This window comes from Entelurus aequoreus, linkage group LG20, assembly GCF_033978785.1.
Source record: "Entelurus aequoreus isolate RoL-2023_Sb linkage group LG20, RoL_Eaeq_v1.1, whole genome shotgun sequence".
NCBI lineage: Eukaryota > Metazoa > Chordata > Actinopteri > Syngnathiformes > Syngnathidae > Entelurus > Entelurus aequoreus.
Genome location: NC_084750.1, coordinates 17,971,687 through 17,984,944, shown reverse-complemented (window position 1 = coordinate 17,984,944; position 13,258 = coordinate 17,971,687). Strand labels below are relative to the sequence as shown.

At 34.7% G+C, this 13,258-nt stretch overlaps 2 protein-coding genes across 2 annotated transcripts; both read right to left on the bottom strand.

Moving 5' to 3' along the window:
* Positions 1-1,274: 1,274 nt before the first annotated feature.
* apoea (apolipoprotein Ea) lies at positions 1,275-5,532 on the bottom strand. The gene is made up of 5 exons (XM_062028840.1): positions 5,389-5,532; positions 5,260-5,317; positions 5,046-5,196; positions 3,071-3,358; positions 1,275-1,666 (listed from the first exon to the last, which is right to left on the bottom strand). The coding sequence occupies exons 2-5, from the start codon at positions 5,300-5,302 to the stop codon at positions 1,360-1,362; spliced, it is 789 nt and encodes a 262-aa protein (XP_061884824.1). The 5' UTR covers positions 5,303-5,317; positions 5,389-5,532; the 3' UTR covers positions 1,275-1,359.
* Positions 5,533-7,596: 2,064 nt separating this feature from the next.
* On the bottom strand, positions 7,597-11,999 carry apoa4a (apolipoprotein A-IV a). Its single transcript, XM_062028839.1, has 3 exons — positions 10,967-11,999; positions 10,051-10,201; positions 7,597-8,238 (listed from the first exon to the last, which is right to left on the bottom strand). The coding sequence occupies exons 1-3, from the start codon at positions 11,004-11,006 to the stop codon at positions 7,668-7,670; spliced, it is 762 nt and encodes a 253-aa protein (XP_061884823.1). The 5' UTR covers positions 11,007-11,999; the 3' UTR covers positions 7,597-7,667.
* Positions 12,000-13,258: the final 1,259 nt, after the last annotated feature.

Here is a 13,258-nt window from a genome sequence, read left to right as displayed (position 1 = left end):
TAAAAATTCAGTGTTTAAAAATTCAGTGTGTAAAAATACAGTGTAAAAAAAATTCACTGTATAAAAAAATCAGTGTTTAAAAATTCAGTGTGTAAAAATACAGTGTAAAAAAAATTCACTGTATAAAAAAATCAGTGTTTAAAAATTCAGTGGGTAAAAATACAGTGTAAAAAAAATTCACTGTATAAAACATTCAGTGTTTAAAAATTCAGTGTGTAAAAATAATGTAAAAAAAATTCACTGTAGAAAAAAAACAGTGTTTAAAAATTCAGTGTGTAAAAATTCAGTGTTTAAAAATTCAGTGTAAAAATACAGTGTAAAAAAAATTCACTGTATAAAAAAATCAGTGTTTAAAAATTCAGTGTGTAAAAATACAGTGTAAAAAAAATTCACTGTATAAAACATTCAGTGTTTAAAAATTCAGTGTGTAAAAATAATGTAAAAAAAATTCACTGTAGAAAAAAACAGTGTTTAAAAATTCAGTGTGTAAAAATTCAGTGTTTAAAAATTCAGTGTGTAAAAATACAGTGTAAAAAAAATTCACTGTATAAAAAAATCAGTGTTTAAAAATTCAGTGTGTAAAAATACAGTGTAAAAAAAATTCACTGTATAAAAAATTCAGTGTTTAAAAATTCAGTATGTAAAAATAATGTAAAAAAAAGTTCACTGTAGAAAAAAAACAGTGTTTAAAAATTCAGTGTGTAAAAATACAGTGTAAAAAAATTCACTGTATAAAAAATTCAGTGTTTAAAAATTCAGTGTAAAAATAGTGTAAAAAATATTCACTGTATAAAAAAATCAGTGTGTAAAAAAATCAGTGTGTAAAAATACAATGTAAAATACAGTGTAAAAAAATTCAATATATAAAAAATCAGTGTTTAAAAATGCGCTGTATAAAAAAATCAATCTTTAAAAATTCAGCGTGTAAAAATACAGTGTAAAAAAAATTACTGTATAAAAAAATCAGTGTTTAAAAAATGTGTGTGTAAAAATTCAGTGTGTAAAAATACAGTGTGTAAAAATACAGTGTAAAATACAGTGTAAAACAAATTCAGTGTATAAAAATTCAGTGCATAAAAATAGTGTGTAAAAATTCAGTGTATAGAAAATCAGTGTTTGAAAATTAAGTGTGTAAAAATACACTGTAAAAAAATACAGTGTAAAACAATTCAGTGTATAGAAAAAGGTTTTATAATAAAGACACAAATTAACCTCAACATTGCACTGTTTTTCCATGTCCAGTAACTAAGTAAATATGTACTAAGCCAAATAATTTATAAGGGTGACTTATTTTATTAGATGTAACAGACTCCTTCAAACTCATTTGGAAGATATATCTTTATTTGTCCACCAAGTGTTTTACATATTGTCACTGATCATGGAGACAAATGGCTGAAACCAGCCGCGAAGCTCCTCCATCTTCTCCAGCAGGGTGGAGCGCAGGTTGTCAGACGTCTTCTCGTAGCCTTCCTGGATGTCCTGGCTGGTGCTCACAATCTGCTCCTTCATGCTCTCCGCTTGGAGCCTCAGCAGGTCGTTCAGGGTGTTGACCTTGGCCCGGGCGTTGTTGCTCACCTCAGCAATATATGGGAGCAGGCGCTCTCTCAAGTCCTCCATGTTGTCTGTGGCGCGGGACTGAAGCTTCTCCACATAGGTGGCGACGCGCCTGAGAGAAGGACAAGACGGTTTATATACAAATGCCAAAAGCAGGGAAGTTGTCACGTTGTGTAAATGGTAAATAAAAACAATGATTTGCAAATCCCTTTCAACTTATATTCAATTGAATAGACTGCAAAGACAAGATATTTAATGTTCACACTGGAAAACGTTGTTATTTTTTGCAAATATTAGCTCATTTGGAATTTGATGCCTGCAACATGTTTCAAAAAAGCTGGCACAGGTGGCAAAAAAGACTGAGAAAGTTGAGGAATGCTCATCAAACACTTATTTGGAACATCCCGCAGCTGAACAGGCTAATTGGGAACAGGTGGGTGCCATGATTGGATGTAAAAGCAGCTTTCAGTCATTCACAAACAAGGATGGGTCGAGGGTCACCACTTTGTCAACAAATGCCTGAGCAAATTGTTTAAGAACAACATTTCTCAACCAGCTATTGCAAGGAATTTAGGGATTTCACCATCTACGGTCCGTAATATCATCAAAAGGTTCAGAGAATCAGGAGAAATCACTGCACGTAAGCGATGATATTACGGACCTTCGATCCCTCAGGCAATACTGCATCAAAAAGCGACATCGGTGTGTAAAGGATATCACCACATGGGCTCAGGAACACTTCAGAAAACCACTGTCAGTAACCACGGTTGGTCGCTACATCTGTAAGTGCAAGTTAAAACTCTACTATGCAAAGCCAAAGCCATTTATCAACAACACCCAGAAACGCCGTCGCCGACTTGCGATTAGTAAATACTTGTTAAATAAAACCTCTGCCTTGTTTGTAATTAATATTTAGGCCTTATAAGCTATTATATTTTAATGTTGCTCATTATGGTGGTAACTGGAACGACAAGAGTTTTCTGAGGTGGTACTTGGTGAAAGAAGTTTGAGAACCACTGCTATAGAGACATTGTTATTGACCCTACCAAGAAGAAGGCTTGTAAAACTCCACTGAGTAGGATGGGAAGCAACATGAAGGTGTTCTGTTTCTTGGATGTATTGTAATCCACAGAAAGATTTGGTCTTGACCCGAGAACTACAAAGCGTAGAGGAAGCAGGACCAGACTCCCCTCCAGACGACCTTTTCTTTGAACTGTTCTGTGACCGAGGGCAACGGCTGTTTACGACCTTTTCTTTGAACTGTTTTGTAATCAAAGGCGACGGCTGTTTACGACCCCCCTCCCTTAGAAACAGCTGTTGCCATGTAATCGGGGAAAGTCCAAATAAAAGAGGAGGCGTACAATCTTTCGTCAGAGCGTGGTGAGACTGTACAAGAGTACAGTCCAGGCGTCTCTCCTCAATCGAGCCAAATTTAATTCTGTCTCTGTTTAATTCCTCGCTTCTTGTCTTGTTTAATAGATGTCATCAGTGTTTTGAACCTGACAGAAGGACTCACGTTTTGATCTCCATGGTGTTCTTGCTGAGGCGTTTGTTCATCTTGCGGGCGTAGGCGCCGACCTTCAGGCGGATGTCGTCGGCGCTCTGCTTCATCAAGACGTTCAGCTCGGCGGCGTACGTGTCCATCTGCTCCCTGGCCATCACCACGTTGTCGTAGAGGTGCTCGCCCAGACCTCGCAGCTCACCGCTCAGGCGCTTGGCGGTGACCTGGGTGTACGGGGCCAGCTTGCTCTCCAGGTTGTCCCTGTAGGCGTCCAGCTCGGCCATGCTGTCCTGGATCAGGGTGCTGAAGGGAGTAGCAGACACTTGAAATGTGTTCCAATGGGATTTGACTCCTGTTGTACTGATGTGGAATGTAACCTAGCACAAATAGTTCATGCATACTTTGAATTTGACAATGCCTTACACGTTATTAGCATGTGCTCTACAAGGCAGCACAACCAATAATAACTATACATGAATATATACAGTAGAGGCCAAAAGTTTGGACACACCTTCTCCTCATTTCAATGTGTTTTCTCTATTTTCATGACTATTTACATTGTAGATTGTCACATCAAAACTATGAATGAAGACATGTGGAGTTATGTACTTAACAAAAAAAAAAGGGGAAATGACTGAAAACATGTTTTATATTCTAGTTTCTTCAAAATAGCCACCCTCATCATAAATATACCTGATAAGAACTAAATGATTGACCGTACGCCAAGGTCACTTGATATTGTCACGTATTACAACAAGGTACAGACAAATTATGTGTATACAAAAAAATCCTTATGTTGGAGTGTTGCATTAAATACAATTAAATACAATTAAATATTGATTTAATTAAATTTATTTTAATTTAATAAAATGTATTTTAATTTAATTAAATTAAACTAAATACATTTCATTTAACTTTTGTTTTTATGTATCTCCAAATTTGAGTTTTGTATTTGTAACGACGCCAAAAAGAATTGAATTAAATGTACTTCAATTTAATAAAATTAAATTACATTTATTTCAATTTAATTAAATTCAACTTAATTACATTGAATTTAACTTTTATGGTTTTTTTGTATCTCCAAATGTGAGTTTTGTATTTGTAACGACGCCAAAAAGAATTGAATTAAATGTAGTTCAATTAAATTTAATTCAATTTAATAAAATAAAATTACATTTATTTTAATTTAATTTAATTAAAGTTAATTACATTTAATTTTATTTTGATGGTTTTTATGTACCTCCAAATGCGAGTTTTGTATTTGTAACGACGCCAAAAAGAATTGGATTAAATGTAATTCAATTAAATTTAATTCAATTTAATAAAATAAAATTACATTTATTTTAATTTAATTTAATTAAACTTAATTTAATTTAATTGAACTTTTATGGTTTTTATGTACCTCCAAATGCGAGTTTTGTATTTGTTACGAAGCCCAAAAAATTAAATTAAATTAAATAAAATTTAATTTAATAAAATGTAATTTATTTTAATTAAATTAAATTAAAGTTAATTACATTTAATTTAACTTTTATGGTTTTTATGTATCTCCAAATGTGAGTTTTGTATGTTACATAGGCCCCCCAAAAAATTGAATTAAATTATATTCAATAAAATTTACTTTATTTTAATTAAATTAAATTAAATTAAATTTAATTTAATGTAGCTTTTATTGTTTTTATGTATCTCCAAAAGTGAGTTATATATTTGTAGCGAAGCCATAAAAAAATTTCAGTATAAAATTATTTTTTTAACATACTTTTTCACAGCGTACATACTGTCATATTCTTACGACCCATTTTCCATACAACTTGTCTTCATTGGGGTCCTTTTTTTGTTTCACCTCATCAGATTGGGTAGCTATCTGGTGCATACACCAATAATACCATATTAGGATGTGTCCTCAATACAGTAGTTGATTGTTAAGTCTCACACACTTAGATTCTAATGGAACAATTGATGATCACAGTATAAAGGCACGCAAACTCACTCCAGTTCTCTTTTTATCTGCGAGCTCTTGATGTTCTGCACCATCTCGTCGGCCTTCTCGTTGAGCGCCGTCATGTAGTTCTTGAAGTTCTCCACAGCCGCCTCCCACGGCTCAGTCAAGTCGTCCTGGAAGAAGCTCCTGGCCTGGCAGCCTGGACCGGGACGAGACTCCTAAATCCCGGACACGCAACCCCACATGTGAGCGAGGAACTCACCTGAGAAGACCGCCAGGGCGAGGATGAGCGCGAAGACCCTCATGGTGAGATGAGAAACCTGCAATGGAAAAAAAAAGAAGGCATCATGGTACGATGTTGACCTCCGTGACAAAGAAGCGTGCGTCCTACCCGGCGACTGATGGCTCGGCGAGGCTGACTGAGCACGGACGTGTGTATTTATACAGATTAGCGCCCGGTGACGTCCGAAGTTCGAAGCGCGTTGTCAACTTTTATTGCCGCGTGTGTTATTTCGGCGCCACGTTGCACGCGGGGTCAAGGGGTCACGACTTGGAACCTGACCTCACCGTCCGTGTCTGTAAAATATAATAATGGCTGTCAGTATGTTGACTATCTGAGGTTTTGTACACAATGGGGGGTCAAAGGTCAGACAGTGGATGTGTTTAAACGACGTCCAATAAGACGGCGTGCTAATCAACTCATCGATATATTGAGACTTTGACCTCACAGGTGTCGCTTGTTGATGTTGCGCAACACCAATAAAACAAAATGATCAGGAAGTTCCAATCAAGTGTCAACAACAGTCATAATATGAAGATAGAGTACCTCCAAAAAAGGGGGGCCAGCGGGGGTTGACCCCCACTCAGGAAGTGGGCGTGGCTTCCACTGACCCTCTAAAAAAGGGGGGCCAGCAGGGGCTTAATTTATGACCCCAGGAAGTGGGCACGGCCTAAACCGGAAACAGGAAATATACGTCACATCTGGCTGTCATTTTTAATTTTCCTGAGGGAACTCTCCTGAAGGAATCAATAAAGTACTATCTATCTATCTATTTTAATTTTGTAGTTTTTTTAAAGCTGCCTGCCATCTTGGTTGTAGTCCTTCAGTCGTAATGATTTATGATTCCTACAGGCTGAAAAGGGAATTACAACTTGTAGTTTTTTTTTAAGCTATCCGCCATCTTGGTTGTAGTATTTCAGTCATAATGATTTATGATTCCTACAGGCTGAGAAGGGTATTACAACTTGTAGTTTTTTAAGCTGTCTGCCATCTTGGTTGTAGTCATTCAGTCATAATGATTTATGATTCCTACAGGCATAAATGGGTATTATTATCTTGGCTACCTACACGCCAAAAACTACAAATTGTAATACCCTTTTCAACCTGTTGGAATCATAAATCATTATCAATAAAGGACTACAACCAATATGGCGGACAGGTTAAAAAATTAACAACATAAAAATGGCGGCCGGATATGATGTATACTTCTTGTTTCCGGTTTAGGCCATGTCCACTTCCTGGGGTCATGAATTAAGCCCCAAAAAGAAAAAAAAGAAGAAAAAAAAAACAGGCATAAATGGGTATTATTATCTTGGCTACCTACACGCCAAAAACTACAAATTATAATACCCTTTTCAACCTGCTGAAATCATAAATCATTATCAAAAAAAGGACTACAACCAAGATGGCGGACAGGTTAAAAAATTAACAACATAAAAATGGCGGCCGGATATGATGTATACTTCCTGTTTCCGGTTTAGGACATGTCCACTTCCTGGGGTCATGAATTAAGCCCCAAAAAGAAAAGAAAAGAAAAAAAAAAGGAACTACAACCAAGGTTAAAAAAAATAACACAATTAAAATGGTGTATACTTTTTGTTTCCGGTTTAGGCCATGCCCACTTCCTGGGTTCCCCCGCTGGCCCTGTCACGCCAAATTTCTTCCCCCTACAAACTCTCCCCCCCCCCCCCCCCCCCATTTACTTCCGTGGTCATGTTTCCTCTTACGTCATTGACAGCGAGGTTTTTGTAGGGGGGAAGAAATTTGGCGTGACATCCCCCTTTTTAAGAGGGTCAGTGGAAGCCACGCCCACTTCCTTGGGGGTCATAACCCCAACTTCCGGTCATAAATCATCCCCCGCTGGCCCCCCTATCGTCTTCTATAATAGTAGTAAAAAGGTTGGTTGTCACACTACTTACATTTCACCACCAGAGGGCGCCGTCTTGCAAGTTGCGCTATTGGAATTGACTAAATTCTTCGTGGGTCCCTCCATAGTTCTTTGGTACTAATGGCTTGAAACGACAATTGAAGATAAACAAATGGGAACCGAAGGTGGAAAATATTCCCTACTGTACCAGAGTGTGTATCTTCAGGGTCATTACTCAGGTTAAGAGATATGTATTTACAAAAAAAACCACATTTTGTATTACATTTAGAGCCAAGTGAGGTTGCATTCAGGAACCCCCGGAAGTATGAGTATCGACAAGCATTGTTTTTAGTTTCATGCCCCGCCCCTCATATTTTCCACCAATCAGCTCAATCCTATATATTGTCGTTTCCTTGCTAAGAGTTGCATTGGAGGGACAACACAAATGGAGTGAAAAGATTTATTGTTTCAAAGTGTCACCGGGTGTTGTTGATAAGTCCATGTGAAGATGAGGATGACGGTGTTATTGTGTCAGCTTGGCGAAGGAATTCCAGAGAGCAACCAGCTGCTCCTTCAGGTTCTGAGCGTCCACGTCCATCTTGGCCCTCAGCTCCTCCCCGTAGGGAAGAAGCCTCTCCTGGAACTTCTGGCTCTTCTCTGTCAGCTGGCTGTGGAGGTCTTGAAGCAGAGGCGCCATGTTCTTCTGGAACTCCTCCAGGCTGGTGTCCATCTTCTGCTTCAGTTCTTCACCGTAAGGAACCATCTTGGTCTGCAGCTTGTCCGCCTTCTCGTCCAGGTGGACCTTCAGCTCCTGGCTCTTCCTCAGCACGGCGGCCTTCAGGGCCTCCGAGTCCAAGGTCTGGGCGTAGGCGGAGGCCTCCTTCTTCAGCTCCTCCACCTGCTGCCGGACGTGCGCCGCCACCTCGTCGGCGTACGGCCGCAGGTCGGCGCTCACGGCCGCCAGGTCCTTCTCCAGGCGCACCTTCAGCCGCTCAGCTTGCTCCAAGAAGCGTGAAGTGAAGTCCTGGCTGAGCTGAGAGTGCAGAGCCTCAGTCAACTTGCTGATGGCCGCCGTGCTCTCAGAGATCAGCGTGCTGAGGGGAGAAGCGGCAGGTCAGCGTCCTCTACAGTGGACGTGTGTGCCCTCAAAGTACACTTCACCAGTTCATTCTTCTGAATCTAAACAACATAAACTAAACTAAATGAATATGAACTTAATTAAAAAAACATCTGAAATGTGGGACTGAAAATGTTCATCGTTACTTTTACACTAACTTTTACAGTATCTTGTATTTTTAATTTTACAGTTAATTACAATAAAGTTACACTATATGATGTAATTTTACAGTTAATAACAATAAAGTTACACTATATGATGTCATTTCACTGTTGTGATTTTACAGGTAATTACAATAAAGTTACACTATATGATGTAATTTTACAGTTAATTACAATAAAGTTAGACTGTATGATGTAATTTCACTCTTGTGATTTTACAGTTAATTACCATAAGGTTACACTAAATGATGAATTTCACAATTTTGATTTTAGTTAATTACAATAAAGTTACACTATATGATGTAATTTCACTCTTGTGATTTTAAAGTTAGTTACAATAAAGTTACATTATATGACGTAATTTTTCAGTTAATTACAATAAAGTAACACTATATGATGTAATTTCACTGTTGTGATTTTACAGTTAATTACAATAGTTACACTATATGATGTAATTTTACAGTTAATAACAATAAAGTTACACAATGTGATGTAATTTCACTGTTGTGATTTTACAGTTAATTACCATAAAGTTACACTGTATGATGTAATTTTACAGTTAATTACAATAAAGTTAGACTGTATGATGTAATTTCACTGTTGTGATTTTACAGTTAATTACAATAAAGTTACACATTATGATATCATTTTACTCTTGTGATTTTACAGTTAATTACCATAAGGTTACACTAAATGATGAATTTCACAATTTTGATTTTAGTTAATTACAATAAAGTTGCACTATATTATGTAATTTCATTGTTGTAATTTTACAGTTAATTACAATAAAGTTATACTGTATGATGTAATTTCACTGTTGTGATTTTACAGTTAATTACAATAGTTACACTATATGATGTAATTTTACAGTTAATTACAATAAAGTTAGACTGTATGATGTAATTTCACTGTAGTGATTTTACAGTTGATTACAATAAAGTTACACTATATGATATAATTTTACTCTTGTGATTTTACAGTTAATTACCATCAGGTTACACTAAATGATGAATTTCACTCTTGTAATTTTACAGTTAATTACAACAGTTACACTATATGATGTAATTCTACAGTTAATTACAATAAAGTTACACTATATGATGTACTTTCACTGTTGTGATTTTACAGTTAATTATAATAAAGTTACACTATATGATGTAATTTCACAACTGTGATTTTACAGTTAATTACAATAGTTACACTATATGATGTAATTTTACAGTTGATTATAATAAAGTTACACTATATGATGTAATTTCACTGTTGTGATTTTACAGTTAATTACAATAAAGTTACACTATATGATGTAATTTCACTGTTGTGATTTTACAGTTAATTATAATAAAGTTACACTCTATGATGTAATTTCACCGTTGTGATTTTACAGTTAATTATAATAAAGTTACACTCTATGATGTAATTTCACTGTTGTGATTTTACAGTTAATTATAATAAAGTTACACCATATGCTGTAAGGTGACTATGGGGATTTTACAGTTAATTATAATCCAGTTCAAACTATATGCTGTAACGTCACAGCTGTGATTTGGACAGTTAATTGCAGTGTTTAAAAGCAGAATGACAGTGTACTAACTATGACAAATGTCCACTACAGTGGACGCCCTTACTTGACTTCCTTCCCGAGCTCAGACTGCCTGATGAGCTTCAGGGTGTCTTCAGCAGTCGTGGTTGCCTTGGCGACGTAGTCCCAGAAAGCATCTTTCACCACGTCCACCTGCGCCTCGGGCTGCTTGTGCGGCACCACGTTGCCATGGCAAACTGCACACGGGCAAAGACGCTCGTTTACTGCGCACACCTGGACTCTGTTTGCGCACACCTGGACTCTGTTTGGGCCCAAGTTGACTGCGCACACCTGGACTTTGTTGTTGCACGTGTAGATTTTTTAAAGTCATATTAATAGTAGGCTATTATAGCTAATATAGACACTTACATCATGTGTTGCCTTCATTATAACACTTATATAAGACTTTTAAAGTCATTTTGATAGTAGGCTATTATAGCTAATATACACACTTACGTCATATGTTGCCTTCATTATAACACTTATATAAAACTTTTAAAGTAAATTTAATAGGCTATTATAGCTAATATAGACACTTACGTCATGTGTTGACTTCATTATTAGACTTTTAAAGTCATTTTGATAGTAGGCTATTATAGCTAATATAGACACTTACGTCATGTGTTGTCTACATTATAACACTTATAAAGTCATTTTGATAGTAGGCTATTATAGCTAATATAGACACTTACGTCATGTGTTGCCTTCATTATAACACTTATATAAGACTTTAAATTTTTTGCGGCTCCAGACAGATTTGTTTTTTGTATTTTTGGTCCAATATGGCTCTTTTGACGTTTTGGGTTGCTATTGGGAAATAATTGTACATTTCTCCATGAGAAAAAAACGTCTCAGTGTAGGAAAAGATGAGCGTAATAGTGGAATACAACAATAAACACATTTTGGTGCTGTTTTGGCACCATAAAAATGTGTTTCGGAGCGAAATGAAAGCCTTTTCTTACCAGACAAAAGAGCCAAAACCAGAACCAAGACCACCTTCATGGCTGACGCTGCAAATGAAAAAGCAGATTTTTAAAAGTTAGTTTTTAAGTGCTAAATAATATTGACATGGCTAAAAAGTAAGCGGTGTCTTACCTCTTGAAAGGGTTTCCGTCAAAAAGAATTGAAATGCTGCGGGTCCCGTGTGCGTTTATAAGGACTATGTGAGGAGTAAAGTCCAGCTGGTTGGGGGTTCCACATCACAATGATGATGATGATGATGCAATCACTGATTGCTCATTCAATTCATTCACAATGATACTTGAAAACATCTACTTATACGTCATTCACTCACCTGCATTGGGAAGTTTATTACTACAGTATCGCTCACTTAGTTAAAACAATTATTACATTTAAAATATACAAAATGTTGACTTAAATGACCTTAAAAGCACTTCCTGAAATCAGATTATAATAATAATAATTCTTAAAACCCTTACAAAATTGTATGTTTCTTTTTTACATACAGTATTTATGTTAGTCATTATCGCATTTGTATTTTTTTTCCCCCTAAAGAAAAAAAACATGACACTTTAGTTGTGTCATCACTCAGTCCTGTTACTCCAACACACTGCAAAATATGAAATAATGGTCACATGGTTCACAGGAAGTTGCATTATTGACATCCTCTGCAGGCCACATGAAGTCGCTAGTTAAGTTCACCCATTCATTTTTTGTATATTACATTATATATTGATTATGAGGGTGGGTTAAGTTATTATTACTGGTGTTATTTTTATAATATTTTTGTATATTCCATGATATTTTGACAATGACTGGGGGGTAGATTATTATTACTGCTGTTATATCTATAATATTTTTGTATAATTCATGATATTTTGATTATGACAGTGGGTTAAGTTATTATTACTGGTGTTATTTTTATAAGATTTTTGTATAGTCCATGATATTTTGACAATGACTGGGGGGTAAATTATTTTTGCCTAAATTAATTTTTGGTGTTATTTTTACCATATTTTTGTATATTACATTATATTTTGACAATGACTGAGGGTTATATTATTATTACCAAAATATTTTTTGGGTGTTATTTTTACAATATTTTTGTATATTCCATGACATTTTGACAATGATTGAGGGTTGAATTATTATTACCAATAACTATGTTTTTGTTGTTATTTATTTATCTATTTTTGTATATTCCACGATATTTTGACAATGATTGAGGGTTGGATTATTATTACCAAAAACTATATTTTTGTTGTTATTTATTTATCTATTTTTACAATATTTTTGTATATTCCATGATATTTTGACAATGACTGGGGTGTAAATTATTATTACTGGTGTTATTTTTATAATATTTTTGTATAATTCATGATATTTTGACAATGACTGGGGGGTAGATTATTATTACTGCTGTTATTTCTATAATATTTTTGTATAATTCATGATATTTTGAAAATGACAGAGTTAAATTATTATTACCAAAATATTTTTTTGGTGTTATTTTTACAATATTTTTGTAAATTACATGACATTTTTACACTGATTGAGGGTTGGATTATTATTACCAAAAACTATATTTTTGTTGTTATTTATCTATTTTTACAATATTTTTGTATATTCCATGATATTTTGACAATTTTTGGTTTTATTTTGAAAATATTTTTGTATATTTCATGATATTTTAAAATGACTGAGGGTTAAATTACTATTACCAAAATTATTTTTTGGTGTTGTTTTTACAATATGTTTGTATATTCCATGATATTTTGAAAATGAGTGGGGGTTGAATTATTATTACCAAAAACAATGTTTTGTTTTTTTTAAACAATATTTTGTATATTCCATGATATTTTGACAATGACTGGGGGTTTAATTATTATTATCAAAAACCATGTTTTTGTTGTTATTTATTTATTTATTTTTACAATATTTTTGTATACTCCATGATATTTTCACAATAATTGAGGGTTGAATTATTATTTTTTTAAACAATGTTTTGGGTTTTTTTAAACAATATTTTGTATATTCCATGATATTTTGACAATGACTGGGGGTTTAAAAGTATTTTGTGGTGTTATTTTTACAATATTATTGCATATTCCATGATATTTTAAACAATGACTGGGGGGTGAATTTTTGACAAAATATTTTTTGGGGTGTTTATCTTTAAAATATTTGTGTTGCATCACTTTGCCTAATGCTAACATGCTTTTGGCATAATAATACATGGCTATATTTGCTAATTATAAGCTTAAAAACTCACTATTACGTGACTAACTACTGTA

Coding starts and splice junctions, on each gene's coding strand:
- apoea (XM_062028840.1), bottom strand. CDS start 5,302: ATGAGGGTCTTCGCGCTCATCCTCGCCCTGGCGGTCTTCTCAG. Junction 5,197..5,259: donor CGCCCTGGCGGTCTTCTCAG/GTGAGTTCCTCG, acceptor GTCCCGGTCCAG/GCTGCCAGGCCAGGAGCTTC. Junction 1,667..3,070: donor AACACCATGGAGATCAAAAC/GTGAGTCCTTCT, acceptor TCCTTCTCTCAG/GCGCGTCGCCACCTATGTGG.
- apoa4a (XM_062028839.1), bottom strand. CDS start 11,006: ATGAAGGTGGTCTTGGTTCTGGTTTTGGCTCTTTTGTCTG. Junction 10,202..10,966: donor GGTTTTGGCTCTTTTGTCTG/GTAAGAAAAGGC, acceptor GCCCGTGTGCAG/TTTGCCATGGCAACGTGGTG. Junction 8,239..10,050: donor GAGCTCGGGAAGGAAGTCAA/GTAAGGGCGTCC, acceptor TTCTCCCCTCAG/CACGCTGATCTCTGAGAGCA.